Source organism: Ascaphus truei, chromosome 12, assembly GCF_040206685.1.
Source record: "Ascaphus truei isolate aAscTru1 chromosome 12, aAscTru1.hap1, whole genome shotgun sequence".
Classification (NCBI taxonomy): Eukaryota; Metazoa; Chordata; class Amphibia; order Anura; family Ascaphidae; genus Ascaphus; species Ascaphus truei.
In genome coordinates this window covers 52,649,611-52,667,080 of record NC_134494.1, presented here as the reverse complement: position 1 = coordinate 52,667,080, position 17,470 = coordinate 52,649,611, and the positions used below count along the sequence as shown (strand labels likewise).

General features: G+C 41.6%; 1 protein-coding gene across 2 annotated transcripts; it reads left to right on the top strand.

The window, feature by feature from the left end:
- Positions 1-5,071: 5,071 nt before the first annotated feature.
- Positions 5,072-15,869, top strand: C12H11orf58 (chromosome 12 C11orf58 homolog). 2 transcript variants are annotated; one of them, XM_075567732.1, is made up of 6 exons: positions 5,073-5,226; positions 6,725-6,817; positions 7,326-7,409; positions 9,506-9,566; positions 12,667-12,776; positions 14,086-15,869. In XM_075567732.1, the coding sequence occupies exons 2-6, from the start codon at positions 6,806-6,808 to the stop codon at positions 14,326-14,328; spliced, it is 510 nt and encodes a 169-aa protein (XP_075423847.1). In that variant the 5' UTR covers positions 5,073-5,226; positions 6,725-6,805; the 3' UTR covers positions 14,329-15,869. The 2 variants fall into 2 exon arrangements, with proteins under 2 accessions (XP_075423846.1, XP_075423847.1); XM_075567731.1 differs by lacking the exon at positions 6,725-6,817 and having other exon boundaries at positions 5,072-5,226.
- Positions 15,870-17,470: the final 1,601 nt, after the last annotated feature.

The following is a 17,470-nucleotide window of genomic DNA, read 5'->3' as shown; positions in this document are numbered from 1 at the left end:
GCATGAACTACGCGTTTCGGATATGGTAATCTTTCGCCTCAAACTTACACCAGCAGTCCACCCCATTAAACGCTCTACGCCACCGCTACGAAATCCAGATGCACTTGACCTCCCCTGACTGCACTTCTAGCAATGCACTTTTACTCCTACTGTGTCAGTAATCCTCCCAACATATCACTTAGATTGCAAGCTCTGTGGAACAGGATCTCCCTTTGTCTATGTTTTGTCATTTACCTGTTGCACTTATTCCCATTGTTCGTAATTGTATTCATCTTGTATTGTAATTTTGTAAAGTGCTGCATACATTATTAGTGCTACATTAAAAAAAATATATAATCAACAGGTACTTTAAACAGGGAAAAAAATAGTTATCAAGTCAACTTTACGGTTCTCTCTTTATCAAGACAAAGGGACCTATGTACTAAGTGTCTCAAATTGATTTTTTGCGCACAATTGGCAGACCTTAACCTCAATTTCAATTGTGCTTCTACGCGCGCCTATGTATTAACCTGAAATTGTACACGAAGTTCAACATAGTGTAAACCTTAAAAAGACTGTTAATAGCGCAAAATGAAGTTAATATGTATTAACCCCCAAAATGGATTTGAAGCAGCAAGGATGTTTCAATGTGTAGGGTAACAAAATGTATTATTTTGATAGTATGTCTATTACATATTACACTAATAAAGCCGCGTCCATGCAAGGACATGCGCGACGTCACACGCGCCTGCCGTCCTAGCGATCTGTGGCTTGTGATCCACAGCGACGAGAAGGCTTGCCGGGGGGGCGTGTCCATGACATCACATGAGCGGTTCACCCTCATTGACTGAACCGCTCGTCGCAAGACAAAGACAAAAAAAAAATTCTCGCAAAAAAACAGCCGCGCCATCACTCACGTCCGCGCGCTCTATGAACGCTCACATAAACTTTAATGTGTTTGGTTGCGCCACGCGTGCAGTCGCACTAAGCATGGACGCAGCCTAATATAAATTTACCAACACCAGTTCTAAATAAAAAAAATACACCTCATTCTGTTTTAATTTAAATTGTATCAATCTGTTAATCAACATGACGGGATGGGTCAAAAAAAAATTTTTACAACAAGTTATTTCATATGTATGGTGTACAGTTTTGGGCACCACTCCATAAAAAAAGACATTATGGAACTAGAAAAAGTGTAGAAAAGAGCCACCAAATTCAAAATGGGGATGGATAATTTACGAGGAGAGGCTAGCTACATTAGAAAAGAGGTGTCTAAGAGGGGATATGATAACTACAGTATATACAAATATATTCAGGGACAATACAAGGAGCTTACAAAATAACTCCATCCCACGGGCAGTACAAAGGACTCGGGGGCATCCACCAGCAACAAAGGAAAGGGTTATTTACAGTAATGGCAGTAACAGTGTGGGATTTAGATTCAATTCAATTCTGAAAACAGATATTCTCTTTCACAACTTCGTCCCGAACGTGCGCGCGCACGAAAGCACAGCAACCACCCTGAACTCCGCCTAATGCCCACTGTATACACTCCCCGCTTTGGTGGAAATCGAAACATCTACTCATAATATGTATATATATATATACAGGTCTGCAACCCTGTCTTTCACCATTATCACCCAGCACCTCCACTGCAGCAAGGGATTCTGGGAAATGACATGCAAATGAGCACACCGTGCCACCTTTTGCTTCAAAACTATTCAACATGGTTCCCTATAGGCTTAAGCTTGCTGCATGGTCACAGCTTTGAGCACAGCCAGGGTTAAGATGCATAGCCAGTAAACCCACCCACAGACAGACTGTTTCGACCTTAATTGGTCTCTTCAGTGTGGGGTTGGTTATACTAGCTATGCCACAAAAAAAAATGTTTAAAAAAAAAAAAAAAAAAAAAAAGAAGCAAGGGATAGGTTTTACTATACTTAGTTAAGTTATGGTGAATAATACAAAGTGACAAAACCCTCCAGAGCAAAGCATATAGCAAATGGAAATATCACTGTATGCTCATTTGCATGTCTTAGGCCTTGGACATAGTAAGCGCTTAGGTGCTGCTGCTCGCTCTCGCTTGCTGCCGCTCGCTCTACCAGGAGCTTTTTGCTGTCCTGACAGAGGAGACAGCAAGCGCGCTTGGGAGGCGGGTATCACTGTGTGTGTGTGTCACTTGGTAGCTGTCAGTGTGTGTGTGTGTCACTTTGAAGTGGTCTGTGTGTTTGTGTGTCACTGGGGAACATGTGTGTGTGTGTGTGTGTGTGTGTGTGTGTGTGTGTGTGTGTGTGTGTGTGTGTGTGTGTGTGTGTGTGTGTGTGTGTGTGTGTGTGTGTGTGTGTGTGTGTGTGTGTGTGTGTATATAATATTTTAAAAATTTAAAAAAAGACATGTTGTGAGAATAAATTATTTATTAACATTGTGCAACTTTTATAAATATATTCACGCGCGCACGCACACACACACACACACACATGCATACACATGCATACACATACATACACATGCATACACACACACATGCACACACACATACACATGCACACACACACACACAATGCACACACACAATGCACACACACAATGCACACACACACACATATACACATGCACACACACACACACACACACACACAATGCACACACACATAATGCACACACACACACACACACACACACATATACACACACACATGCACATGCACACACACACAGGAGACAGGGATCGGGGCAGAAGGGAGACAGCGATCAGGGCAGAAGGGAGACAGGGATCGGGGCAGAAGGGAGACAGGGATCGGGGCAGAAGGGAGACAGGGATCGGGGCAGAAGGGAGACAGGGATCGGGGCAGAAGGGGGACACATCACCCGCTCCCCCCCCCCCTCCTACACACACAGACACACACAGACCTCTGTGCTGCCGGTGTAGGACCGGCTGCAGCCCCATTGGATGGGAGCGGTCACGTGACTGCTCCTCCGCTTCCCCGAGCGGCAAATTTCAAATTGCCGCTCTCGGAAGAGTTTCTCCTCCTCAGCACGCATCAGCGCGCATGCGGAGGGAGAAACTATAGCCGCGCTGATAACAGATGCAGGGGCTTTGTGCATCTGTTCAGCGCGGCTCAGCCCGGCTCAGCGACGCTGAGTACACTATGTCCTGGGCCTTAGACAGGTCTGCAACCCTGCCTTTCACCATTATCACCCAGCACTTCCACTGCAGCAAGGGATTCTGGGAAATGACATGCAAATTAGCACAGTGTCACCTTTTGCTTCAAAACCATTCAACATAGGGCAAGCTCACACTGAAGAGACACACAAGGTCAAAACAGTCTGTCTGTGAGTGGGTTTACTGGCTTTGCATCTCATCCCAGGCCATGTTTAAAAGCTGTGTTTAAAGCAGCATACATTGGCTTAAGGCTGAGTCCCCGCTGGCGCTGAGCGCGCTCATGCTTAGAGCATGAGCGCCGGGTGTCCTGCAACTTGCGGGCGCACGCGGGCGGGGGGGGCGCATTGCGGGCTATCGAGCAAGCGGGAAAGTTTAAAAAATGTGTTTACTAAAGCGCCGAGCGTGTGTTCCCACGCATTTGCGCGTGCGCATCGCGTGAGCATGCATATATATATATATATATGCATGAAACCGCGCCGAGCTCAGCGCCAGCGGGGACTCAGCCTAAGGATTGTTCATTTAATGTGAGCTTGAAACAAAAGGTGGCACTGTGTGCTCATTTGCATGTCATTTCCCAGAATCCCTTGCTGCAGTAGAAGTGCTGAGTGCAGGGTGATAATGGTGAAAGCGGGGTTGCAGACCTGTCTAAGACATGCAAATGAGCATACAGTGATATTTCCATTTGCTATATGCTTTACTGAGGAGGGTTTTTGTCACTTTTTTATCCACCATAACCTTAATAATGTGTGGTGAAGACCTACTATTAGTCTCAAACAAGCAGAACCAGTACAACCAACCTCACACTGAAGAGACCTACAAGGCCTGGCCTGAGGCTGTGTTTAAAGCAGCATGCATTGGCTTAAGGGTTGTTCATGTAATATGAACTTGAGACAAAAGTTGGCATGGTGTGCCAGATTATATATATATATATATATATATTGCATTCTTCTCAAGGATATCTTCTTTCTACCCCCTTAGTATCTAAAGCCCTCTCCCGCCTTAAACCTTTCTCACTGACTGCCCCACACCTCTGGAATGCCCTTCCCCTCAGTACCCGACTAGCACCCTCTCTATCCACCTTTAAGACCCACCTTAAGACACACTTGCTTAAAGAAGCATATGAATAGCACTGTGGATATTCTGGACACATGATACATAAAGCTTGGCCCCCTGCAGACGCACTTACCAGAACTCCCTCCTACTGTCTCTGTACGTTCTCCCTACCTACCAATTAGACTGTAAGCTCCTCGGGGCAGGGACTCCTCTTCCTTAATGTTACTTTTATGTCTAAAGCACTTATTCCCATGATCTGTTATTTATATTATCTGTTATTTATTGGATTACCACATTTATTACTACTGTGACGCGCTATGTACATTAATGGCGCTATATAAATAAAGACATACAATACAATATATATATATCTCATGAATACTAAGTACCTCATGTAATGAGTAATATATGTATAATTAACATGTGATATATATATATATATATATATATATGCAAATATAGCTGTATGCTCATCTGCATGTCTTAGGCAGGTCTGCAACCCCGCCTTTCCCCATTATCACCCAGCATACAGCACTTCCACTGCAGCAAGGGATTCTGGGAAATGACATGCAAATGAGCACACAGTGTCACTTTTTGCCTCAATAACCATTTTTAACATGGTTCCCTATAGGACATAGCTATGCTGGCGCCCTGAATGCCTGTATAGAACACGTTTCATTCTTCTGCACAGTAACACTTAGTAACTCCGCGGGACACTCACTCAAACCCGGCGCTGCTGCTCCTGCCGCGCGCGCTCACGGGACTTGTAGTTTTTTTGTTCACTGCTGCCATGGCTACGTCACAACATAAGCGCGGCTCCATAAAGAACTCCATCTCCCGGCAGCCAGTTGCGTGACGTGACGCGACGCGCCTGGCTCCCCTTTCTGCGCATGTGTGTCCGGTCGCAGCCGCGGCACACACAGGACAGTAGTAGTAGTAGTAGGGAGGAGGAGAGGAGCGGCGGGGAGATGAGCTCAGCAGAGAACTACAAGCGCGGGTTCAAGAGGGCCGCGGAGAGGCCGGAGGAGGTGATATGGGAGGGAGGGCGTGTAATATCCGGGGCCGCGGAGAGGCCACAAGCCTGTCAGGGCTAATACCAGGACAAGGCCATGCTCGCAGGCCCACACACTGCTGAGATCTCCCGGATTATCCTGTAGGCCCCTGTAGTGCTGGGTTCAGGGTGGCCCCGTATTTATTTTTACACGGTTGATTAAACACAGGGCTCACCTTGTATATATGTGTATGTATATATGTGTATGTATGTATATATGTGTGTGTGTGTATATATGTGTATGTATGTATGTGTGTATATATATGTGTATGTATGTATATATGTATGTATGTGTGTGTGTGTATGTATGTGTGTGTATATATGTGTATGTATGTATATGTGTATGTATATGTGTATGTGTATGTATGTATGTATGTATGTATATGTGTATATATGTATGTATATATATATATATATATATATATATATATATATATATGTCTTTATTTATATAGCGCCGAAAGTGTGTTCAGCGCTTCACAAAGAATAGAGTACTGGGAATTATAATAATAATACAATAAGTGCAGCAAAATCAGACACTAGGAAAGTAAATCCCTGCCCCGGAGAGCTTACAATCTTAGTGGTATGATGGGAGATTTAGGCTTGTTTATTAGTTCTTGCTGCTGCGTGCGTGACTGGCATGCGCGCTTAGTTTGTAGGCTCCAAGCAGTGATGCGCGCTGTTAGGGGGCATGACTCTGATGTCAGTGTTAGGCCGCACTGTGAATGGTTTGCGGCGCGGTAGCAGCGCAAAAATACAATTTTATTGTATTGATCCTCTGGATCAATAAGTATAGATATAGGATAAAGTATCTGTTGTATAAATTTAGCATAGCTTGAACTTGATGGACATTTGTCTTTTTTCAACCTCATCTACTTATGCAACTATGTATTGTAATTTCCCTGGTCTGCCGCGTCACAGCTCACGGCCGTGCGCGCGCGTCCCTAGTATAAATTATAATTGGCACAGCAGTGCATGCGCGCGCACTATATTACACGCCTTACAGAAACAGCAGGTGAGGGAATGGTAACCGCTGTAGATGGCAGTGCTTGGCCACAATGGTTGGTAGGAGCGACTGTGTGTGACATACGTTCCCAGTGTGTCTACAAGTATTATTGCTTATATATACTGCGCTGCGGAATATGTCGGCGCTTTACAAATTTATATACACATACTTTAGCTTCCAGAGATGCCTGCAGTCGAATGTGTTATAGGACCTTCTGTCAGGGAAAAGGTTAAACATATACACAAAATGGAGAAGACTTCCGGTGGAATGTGAATGCAGTTTATTATCCATCGTTTCGGTCCAAACACAAAGTATGTTTTCTCAAGGTGATGGTTAAAAACCACGAGACCTGTGCACCTGCACAAGCCCCACCCTGGAAGTGACGGCCAAAGCAAATAACATGGAATAAAATAAAAACAGAAATATGCATAGATTATAAACAAAGCCATATGAATATTACCTTACACAGGTGGTTGGCGCCAGTCTAAACGGAATGCAGCCTTAACTGCTTGAGTTCGCTGTGGTGACGTTGCGTTAGGAGTCTGGCCTAATGGCTCAACATGTACGCAAGTATCTCTAAAAGCTCAGACACTCGAGGATGCCAATAGTTCATGTATATAAAGTTTGTTCTACATTGCCAATGATCTAGCACTTCACCCTTTTGGAACACTATATGACCCGCTAGTTTATACCGTCTATAGTGATAACTAGTACTATAGAAGTATTACCTCCTAGGGTTACATAAGAGTGAAAATTACAATACACCAGATATGTCATTGGGTGTAATAGTGACGCCTTGTAAGTCGCATATATTAGATTACTTTACTGTTATAGACTATCCCGCCGTTAACAATCTCGGGATAAAAAGATCTGCATATAATGAAGTGTTAGCGGATCATTAATGGGCACACTTGTATAACCACAAGCAAATAACAGTGGAGTGAACAAACCTAAAACTGTCTCGACAGATCTCTAAGAAATTGTCTATATAAAAAGATATTCAGTTCCCAGTAGGTTGGAGATGATCAGTTATCAAATAATCGTTTCAATCTGAGCTAATTGTTTTTCAGAATGAACATGGCAGCTGGGAGCAGGCAGACCTAGGAAATGATGAACGGAAGCAGAAATTTCTCAGACTTATGGGAGCTGCAAAGGTTGGTGACATATATTTTTTAAAAAGCTTCTGTAATTAATGGAAGAAAATATTGTAATACATTACATAGGGAGGAGCGGCTCAGTGAGTAACGACACTGACTGGCACTGAGTTTGTTGCCGGGGAACCTGGTTCAATTCCTAGTGTCGGCTCCTTGTGACCTTGGGCAAGTCACTTTATCTCCCTGCGTCTCAGGCACCAAAAACATAGATTGTAAGCTCCATGGGACAGGAAATGTCTGTAAAGCGCTATGTAAAACTAGCAGCTCTATAGAAGAACAAACAATTATTATATTATTACATAGGTGGGTGTACATCAGGGGTGGGTAACTGCAGTCCTGCGCTGGGATATCCTGAAAACCTGACCTGTTTGTGGCCCACCCCTGCTGTAGACTGTATCACAAGGATCAATGAATAGGTAACGTGCAACGTCTTGATAATCTAAGTCAGGGGTGTGCAATCTTTTCCCTTTGCGCCCCCCCTTCTGCTCTGGTGTCAAATGACGTCACATGATCCCATGGCGCCGGGCTCAATGCGTCGCTGGAAGCCAAGGTAAGTTAGTAACGAGGCCATGCGAGGTTCCCCGGCATGTAAATTAAATGCCTTGGGGGAGAGCGCGACCTCTAACTGCTGCACTCCCCCCCCCCCCCCCACCAAAAACAATCTCGCACACCTCTATTCTACGTTATAGCTTTGACCTGTACATTTAAGTCATTGGCTATGAATAAAGTCAGCAGCGAGCAAAATAAAATAGTTTGTATACTTGTATTGATCATATTAAGTGCACCACTTTGCACAGAGTGGTTGGTGGTGTTACTGCCCATTCTCCTGCTGTCTTTTTTTGATACTTTTTATTTCCTTTTTAAGCAAAATCTATTGACAGAAAATGTTGCCTCTTCCTATGACTCAGTTTTGGTGCCCACTGTATTGACTTGTATTTAATAAATAGTCACACTTGGCCAAATAAGATTTTACCTATTCCCATTCCCAAAGTCACCATGCAAATATAATGTAATATACAATGCATATGGCTATTAGCAGTTATCAGATAGGCCCACCCAAAATTCAGGATAAAGTGCAGTGAGAGATGCTTAGGCCCACCCAAAATTCAGGATAAAGTGCAGTGAGAGATGCTTAGGCCCACCCAAAATTCAGGATAAAGTGCAGTGAGAGATGCTTAGGCCCACCCAAAATTCAGGATAAAGTGCAGTGAGAGATGCTTAGGCCCACCCAAAATTCAGGATAAAGTGCAGTGAGAGATGCTTAGGCTCACCCAAAATTCAGGATAAAGTGCAGTGAGAGATGCTTAGGCCCACCCAAAATTCAGGATAAAGTGCAGTGAGAGATGCTTAAGTGTCACCAGAAATATCCCAAGAGTTGGCATTTTAAAGAGTCCACATAAATTGCTTTACATCAATTCTTATCTAGAATAGAGCAAACGGCGAACCCCCCCCCCCCCCCCCCCAGTTATAAATATGTTTGAATGTCTCAGGTCTACAACCCTGTATTTCCCAAGTCACTTGGCATACAATGCTTCCACTACAGCCAGGGATTCTGGGTAACGACATGCAAATAGCACGGTCACTGTTTTGGTTCTTATACATGTTAACATATTCTTGTTCTGTTTGGGTTTAAAAACTGATGATGCTGACCATGCATCTAGAACTGAAAAACAGTAGAAGTTTTTGCAAATATGTATGTGATTAGAATTAAAAAAGAAAATCTGAAATTTAAGTGGGACTGACCCTGTGACGTTAATTAGGCAAGAACTGAACCCATATTGCCTTCAACAGCAACACATGCCCGTGCAAAAAAACTTTGCATTAAGGTGCAATATTATACGGGCAACATCTAAAAGCTGATGCTTACCAACTCCACATGTACAAACGAAAAAACAGAATATACCGCTCACTTTCAGCAATGGCAAACATCTCCTGTTAAGAAAGGGGCTGTTGCACCGTTTGTTTTAATACAATGCGAATGATCAGGGGCCTTTTAATTGTAGATTTTTTTCTCTTTTGGTTTCTATTTTTGCTCAGATTTCTCATCTTTTATAATCAGATATGTGGAATTCAGCAGTATATATGTATTATTACAGAAAGAGCACACAGGACGCCTGGTCATTGGCGATCACAAATCCACCTCTCACTTCAGATCAGGTCAGTATTTCTATTCTTCCTACAGCCTGTGTATAGAGAGTAATGAAAACAAGGTTTTCTTAGCAGAAGCCGCAGGTTTGCACGGTGCTTCATGTTCATCATTTGTTTTACACGTCCGTTCTCACAGAATAGTAGTAAAATATGGGTGTAATCGCACAGGCCGCCTCATGTTTAAGAAGGAAGTAGTAGAGCGTGTGTTTTTGTTAGTGGGGAAAAATAAAAGAAATACATACTGTAATCTACAGTCTGCGAATAAACCAACAAATGAACTGCTTAAAAGCATGAAAAGCGTGGAAAGCGCGGGGGGTTTACGGTGCTTTACATAGTCTTGACCTTTTTCACGTGATCATTCTGCATCTTGACACACTTGTTATGGTCGAATTGTAGAACAGCACTGCCAAAATAATTTACTCATCGTGGGAAGTATTTTATTATTCCTTTCATTATAGTGTAGGGGAAAAGAAGTAGAACAATAGCATTGCGTTTCAAACAAAAGTTAGACTTATGGGTCTTAAGATTTTGAATGAGAAATTAAAAAGCGGAGAATATTTTGTGTCGGCAGGTTCTTCCCCTATAACTAGTAAGATGGAGTAAAAGCTGGAACTGTGGCTTTGCCACCAATCATACTGGAATATATATGCTCTAGCTTGTACGTCATCCAAGACGGAGACGGAACCAGGACTCCAGGGGTCTTGGTATAAAACAGTTTTTATTCCAGAGAGACTGACGTTTTGGTCAACAACACTGATCTTTGTCAAGATAATGTGGCATACGTGCAGTGCAACTTTTATATATGTGCGGAGTGAACTTCTATTCTGACGTGTCCACCCCTATCAATGTCTCTGGTATATTTATTTCTCGTTTTCAAGTATGTCCTGGGCATAGTTATGATGACAAATACATGGTTACAAATACATAGTTACATTAGTGAACAGGGTTATACATTATATACAAGGCATTGCATGCATAGAAAGATAATGTTTTATAGGCGTATGTAACAGTTACAGACCAGATAAAAATGTGAAACAGCCTTGGTTTTGAAAGAACTTAAACTGGTGGTGGATGTGAGAGTCTCCGGTAGGTTGTTCCAGTTTTGGGGTGCACGGTAAGAGGAGGAGCGACCGGATGCTTTGTTGAGCCTTGGGACCATGAACAGTCTTTTGCAGTCGGATCTCAGAGAAGTGCTGCATGTGGTAGGGGTGAGGAGCTTGTTCAGATAGCTGGGTAGCTTGCCCAGAAAGTATTTGAAGGCAAGAAAGGAAAGGTTAAATTTGCACCTAGACTCAAGTGATAACCAATCTAGTTGTAGCATTTTGCAGTGATGTGTGTTGTATTTGCATTGGAGAACAATATATCCCGGATGCTGCATTTAAGTGCATACAAATCACTAAAGAATATCTGCTGTAATGTCATGCTATATGTGTTTTTGTATAGCATACAAAGACCAAAAAGTAAGGTGTACATATAGTGTAACAGTGACCAATAAAAAAAACATGTAAAAATTGTCAAAATATGAATTAATGCCTGTACTACATTATTCAAGAAAAACACACTGTAGACATCATTTTCGGGCCTATTCTGTGAGTCAATTTATCTGGTATTATGTTAATGACACATTGCTTAAATGTATCAAGTATAGCATAGTGTAGTAATAGTGATATAACCTTTAGAGGGAGCCCCCTGGTATGTAACAAATATCCCACTGCTACTGAAGTGTTAAATAAAGAGATGGTAACTTATGAATAACACGTTGTCTCTTATGATAAAAGGTATTTACTTCCTTGATAGGAAATACTGGTATACACAATGTTAGAGTCCCGAGTTTTGCTTGCTGGGCTTCACACCTGATATCAGGTATTCATTGCCTCAGTTGCGGGCCCCAGTATCCCTGATATTAGATCACTGAAACTCTTTAGATTTGACCCGGTCAGTCTGGACATCATAGTCGGTATCATGGGTTTGATATTGTGCTCAAGTGCAGACTGATAGGGTCTAAATCTAACTAAAGAGGGTCAGTGTTATATGAAATTAAATACAGTATATCACACAGTTTATATTCTTTATGGTGATTTTTATGCACTTAGTCAGCGTCCGGGTTATGTACTGGACACATGTCGTCATAAATGGTGCTGATTACAAACATACATTACACCTGTGTTACATAAAGAATTTCACTCCGCACATATATAAAAGTTGCACTGCACGTATGCAACATAATCCTGACACAGATCAGTGTTGTTGACCGAAACGCCGATCTCTGTGGAATAGAAACTGTTGTATACCAAGACCCCTGGAGTGCCGGTTCCTTCACCGTCTTGGATGACGTACAAGCCATTCATATCGCCCCGCAGTGGGTTGATCTCCATGCACCCAAGGCAGCTGATCAGTCTAGTGAGTGCACCTATACCTTGCTACTAACATGTATGCTCTATGCAGTTCGTTGCAGGCATTGCATAGTAAGGATTACAAATCCCCCGTCCCTGCAGCATGAATCATCCCTACAGTTTAGTTTTAGCAAAATATGAATTCCAAATGCAGCAGAACCATCTAGAGCAGGGGTGTGCAAACTGCGGGGGCGGGGGGGCGCAATGCTGATAGAGGCCCCGGGCTCTTCCCCACAACATTGAAATAGAATGCCGGGGGAGCGCGCGAGGCCTCTCTCTTACCTTCTCTCCAGCGGCTTCTGCGGATGCGTCTCCATGACAACGCGGAGTCAAATGATGCCGGCGGAAAGGTGGGGGGTGAGCAGGCAGGGGAGTGCACACAAAAAAAAGTTTGAGCACCCCTGATCTAGAGACGGCTAATGCAAAGCATTTAATTCCAAAATAGAGAAACATGGCATATTACCAAGTTTTAAAGCAGCTACTTCAAAACATCACTGCTACAAAGCAATCTGAAAATGCCTTTTCTATACTGATGTTATTCACGGTGTACAAACATGTGAATAGAATAGCCAAAGCACTGTCACATTCCTTTAACGAAGTCCAGTGGGTGAGTTAGGAACGTACATTTTTGATTCTAGCTAGACAAATGCTGAATTTTTGTGTAATTGGCTGTTTTTGTTTGAATGGAACATAACCAAAGTACGCTGGCCATTCAGGGGCAGAAGAAAAAAAAATGTACGATGAACTGGAGCATCAGTACCAGCAAAGCATTGACAGCTCGATGTCCGGACGGAACCGGCGGCACTGCGGTCTGGGCTTCAGTGAGGTATTATCTGTTTTCTCGCCATGTGTATCAATTCGTGTAAATAGCCTCACACACGGGCTTGATTTTGGATCTGTTTCTCAAGCACCTTGTATTGCACGAGATTTCTCACTCTCGCCGTCTGCGCGACAAGTCTTAAGCTCGGTGTTTAACCCCGTCACTACCAGAAGAGCCAGCAATGTCTGCTTGTTCTATTGCTTTGCAATCCTGTGCAGGCCCCTCTAGCATTGACGGGGTTAACATTTTATAACTTGCCCAGTTTTTTTTGTTTTTTTTAAGTGATGTGCTGACACGGAGATACAGATGCAAAGAATTTAACGCCTTCCATTGTTTTATGTAACCAGTACCCAAATTGCTCACTGGATTACTATCAAGATTACTGAACCAAAGTTAATATCAAATAAATTCAATGTGCTCACGTTTTCCTGGATCCTTTAGTCACGCTAACGGTATTTTTAGTTATTTATAAAAATGTTTTACCAGGAAGTAATACATTGAGTTACCTCTCGTTTTCAAGTATGTCCTGAGCACAGTTATAACAATACATGGTTTCATTAAATGAACAGAGGTTATACAGTCAATTCGCAGACATTGTAATAAGACAGTATAATAAGGGCTTCCAGGAACATTCAAAAGTATCTTGGTGATCATTTTCTAAAGCTCCCAAGTTTGCATCCTTTAGATGACAATGATGGAGTTTGGGCGTTCTTATTTCTCTCAGACTTGCATGGCTGAGATCCGGTACTGCTCCAGGAAGTACACAGAAGGGATCACCAACTTTCACCAACTTTCACCAACTTTCAGCTTCAATGAAAGTGCAGAAAATATTCAATCAAGTCACATTGTTTACATATAGAATGTTCCATTAACATGAGGGATAAAAACCTTTCATTGCCCGTGTAGCATGCCATTTAATTTATATTGGAGCCCAAACAGGCCTCAAAAAAATAGCACACAAAATTTAAGAGCTGGGATTGTGTCCTTATCCTCTCCAAATATCCCATCCTTCTTCTGTTTCTCCTTTTCCTGTGTACAACAGTTATCAGAAAAATATAGTTTTACATTAAAATGATTGTATCATGCAGTTTGTTCTGATATATGTGGCTGAAAACTGAGACTAACAAAAAAACACCGGTACAGTTTCACATTTACTTCCTCCCATGCGTTTGTCTCCAGTGAGAATAATTCATAATTACTTATAGTCCATTGGGTTATTCTAAGTGGTAACAGTCAGCAACCCATTACTGTAAAAGTGAGGTATTAAATATTCAACTTCAGGCTTTTAAATTAGATCTTTGTTTTCGTTTATCAGTGTGATGATGAGGAAGAGAAAGCAACACCCCTGCCTGAAAGACCCCCCAGAACTGAGAGTTCCACTGACTCGAGTTGCAGTGACAGCCCTAGTGACAGTGAGAGTCTAAGTGATTCAAGTTCCGAGGAAGAGCGCGCAGACCAAGCACGGCCAGCAAAACAGAACGACCCGGACAAGGCCCCGGAAGACAAAGCGCGGAAGAGCAACTACAAAATGATGTTCGTCAAGCCTGGCAGCTCATAATGTCTCGTATTTATTTAGCATAATATTAATAAGTAAGCCTTACGACTTCACATGAAGAGTGGAAATCTACATACAGAATACTGCTCTCTGTTAAAGATTTAAAGGTACCTTTTCTCTTCAAGTCCATTCTTCCTGGTCTCTCTGCTGTCTGCTGATCTACAGTTGAATGGGCAATTTGTCTGGTTGGGAAAGCAGTTGGGTCCCAAAGCTATCCTACCGAGAAACTCCAAACATTTAAGAGGTGCCATAAACACTGCAAGATTGGGTAATTAGAGCCACCATTTATTAAAAATAAATAAACTGCTTATTGTGTGTACCTATTTAAAGTCCAGGTAGATTCAATAATTCTATGGTGTGTATATAGGACTCCCAATTTCTAATCTAATAATGAGTGCACCTTTTTAAATGTGTGTTTTTAGACACAATGGGGGGAAAGGGTATCCATGGATTTATTTTGTACCCCAAACAATGGGGCGGAGGGGAGATAATTGTACAAATTAAATGTGTTCTTTTGAAAATATTTTAACTTTTTGTTGTTGGAACACCTGGAAGAATTTGTTTTTATTTTCTGTATTCCATCATAAATGTTCATTTCATTATGAAGTCTTTTATTTATGGAAATAAGGTTATGGCATTGAGTGGGTTATGCAATGAGAATTCATTTTTTTTATATCTCTGACACAATAAATAGATACTTAGTGTAAATTACACTATGCCACAGAATAACCTAACAATTTGTTACAGGCGCCACTGGGAATAGGTTTAAATCAATTGCTTCAAATATAAGAGCTATGAAATGGCATGTTTAATATTCTCCACATTGTAATACCCAGTGTGATTCTTAAGCTCTGGACAGTTCATTAAGATTGAAAAATATTTACATCGGCAATCTGCCCAAAAATGTCCGTTTATTTTTTTTAGCATGGTCGGAAAGGAGGTGAGATAACCGCTTTTCTACCCCCAATCTCCTGCTTCCCGAGATTATTTGTTTTAGTTGCTGGTTGGCACTGGTGGCCATCCAATAAGCAGCCATAGTGTCAACCTCTATGGCTTCATGTTGGCTTGTGCTGTGGTGGCTATTTTGTGTCCTGGGGAAGGACGGGTAAAAAGATCGCCAGTTACTCTCAGGAACACGGGGGCCCCCAGAGCTGAAGGCAGAGCAGTTCAGCTCTAGAAGACCCCATAGTTCCAATCCTAAATACATTTCCACTTGGAAAATAAAAAAGCAGCCAGAATTGCTGCTTAAAATGTGCCTTTTTCGAAGAACATTAAACATATCATTTTTGTTTCTAGGTCGGAATACATCTGTAAAAATGTAGATTGGTCACAAACCTAACTATCTGCACCATGTTTACTATTCGCTCTGCCACTGAACTAATTATCTGCACCATGTTTACTACGCGCTCTGCCACTGACCAAAGCAACAAAAATGTTTTGGTTTTTTTTTGTGGAATCCTGAACAGAGCAATGGGAATTGGGGTTTTGAATTAAACGTTCAGATTTATGTACAACAAATTTAAATAAATTAATTCCAGATTGTTTATTGCAATGTGACACAATCATTTCTAGCATCGCTACTTTGACTCTCAACTCCCTGTAGGGTACAAAAAATTAAATATTTGACCCTACATAGTAACAATCAAGCCAAGCTGAATAAGAGACCCATGTATTCCACCATATGTATTTTGCGTCATTGATTCAAGGCAAAATATGTAGGCATTTAATCTTGCGTCTCAGCATCAGGTGTTGGCCATTTCCTAATCACGTGGGAGGGATACACAAAGCGGCGACAGGTACAAAAGCTCAATTGCCATTGATGTGTGTTATCGGAGCTTCGTGAATCCTTAGTAATCCTTTGAGCTATCACTTTTTTCGAATGACTTTCCAAAACATTCTGTGCAGCTGATGATCAGCACATAATTGAACAGTGTCTGAAAACATTTCCTAAATGTGTAACTGATTGTCAGCGGATCACAACTATAGGGCAGATCCAAGAAATGTTTACAACAAAAATGAATTTGAAAGCCAGCTAAGTAATAGATGTTGGATTTGTGATGTGATGAAACCTATGTCATCACTTCTTCTGTACCATTTGCAATCGTATTTTAATGTTTCTAATCAAAGTTTAAACATAAGTCTATTACCAACCATCACAGAAGTTCCTATGTAAACTTGGCAATACTTCAGAGTGTGTATATGTATATGTATATATATATATCAAAGCAGAGAAGCATGTCGTGACTGCAGCAATGCAGTTATCTGAACAATAATGTAGCATTTCACACTGAAATATCTGTATTGAACAGTAACTGTATTTGGAGGGGCCTGACAAGTTGTTGGCACAAAGGTTACGCAAGTATACATAGTATAAAATAAGTACTGGTACATAACTGTTGCACATACCTCCCATATCTAACTAATTCTCCTAAACAGATGGTGGAGATGCATCAATGTGCCCTCTTTGCCATAGAAGTTTGATCATCTGACACATTGCTCCATTTTCTGTTTACGTCAAACGTAAGAAAGCGTTTCTTACATCTGACGCAAACTATTATATTGAGAAGTTTACGCCACCTCAGCCCTGACAGATTTTTTTGGGGGGGATGCAAATACAAGATAAAAAAACCCAGTGACTAGAAGAATTGGACATCTCACAATCTGTGCAGCATGTAGACTGTTCCCATTGTCCCCTCACAATCTGTGTTCCCATTGTCCCCCCACAATCCGCATGGACGGAAAAAGACACAAGATGAACATGTTCAATTTTGCTCTACATTTGCCTTGATAAATCACCCCCTTTGACTTAGAACAATAGTTTATCTTGATTGGATAACCTTTAATTTGTACAAAATTTGCCACCTATTCCACACATTTCTAAATGAATTTCAGAAATGATCTGCTTTGTCATTTTAAAATGTTTTGTCTTGAATATGTAATTAAAACATTTGTTATGCAAATTGTTGGTTTTCCTTTGACCAACTATATTTCCTATATATTTTTGGGTGCAGAAACCTCTCTGAGATTAAAATATAGGTTGGACTGGTCATAACAGATTTCCTCAAAATATTATTTAACTAAACTAATTAGTGGCTTACTTGCAACACATTGCACATGTTTAAATATGATATACCGAAACTTGCTT

What these genes read in the sequence shown, in the direction of transcription:
- C12H11orf58 (XM_075567731.1), top strand. Translation starts at nt 5,089, where the DNA reads ATGTGTGTCCGGTCGCAGCCGCGGCACACACAGGACAGTAGTAGTAGT. An exon ending in CCGCGGAGAGGCCGGAGGAG is followed by an intron (nt 5,227 to 7,325) that starts GTGATATGGGAG and finishes ATTGTTTTTCAG; the next exon opens with AATGAACATGGCAGCTGGGA. An exon ending in CACCTCTCACTTCAGATCAG is followed by an intron (nt 9,567 to 12,666) that starts GTCAGTATTTCT and finishes CTGGCCATTCAG; the next exon opens with GGGCAGAAGAAAAAAAAATG.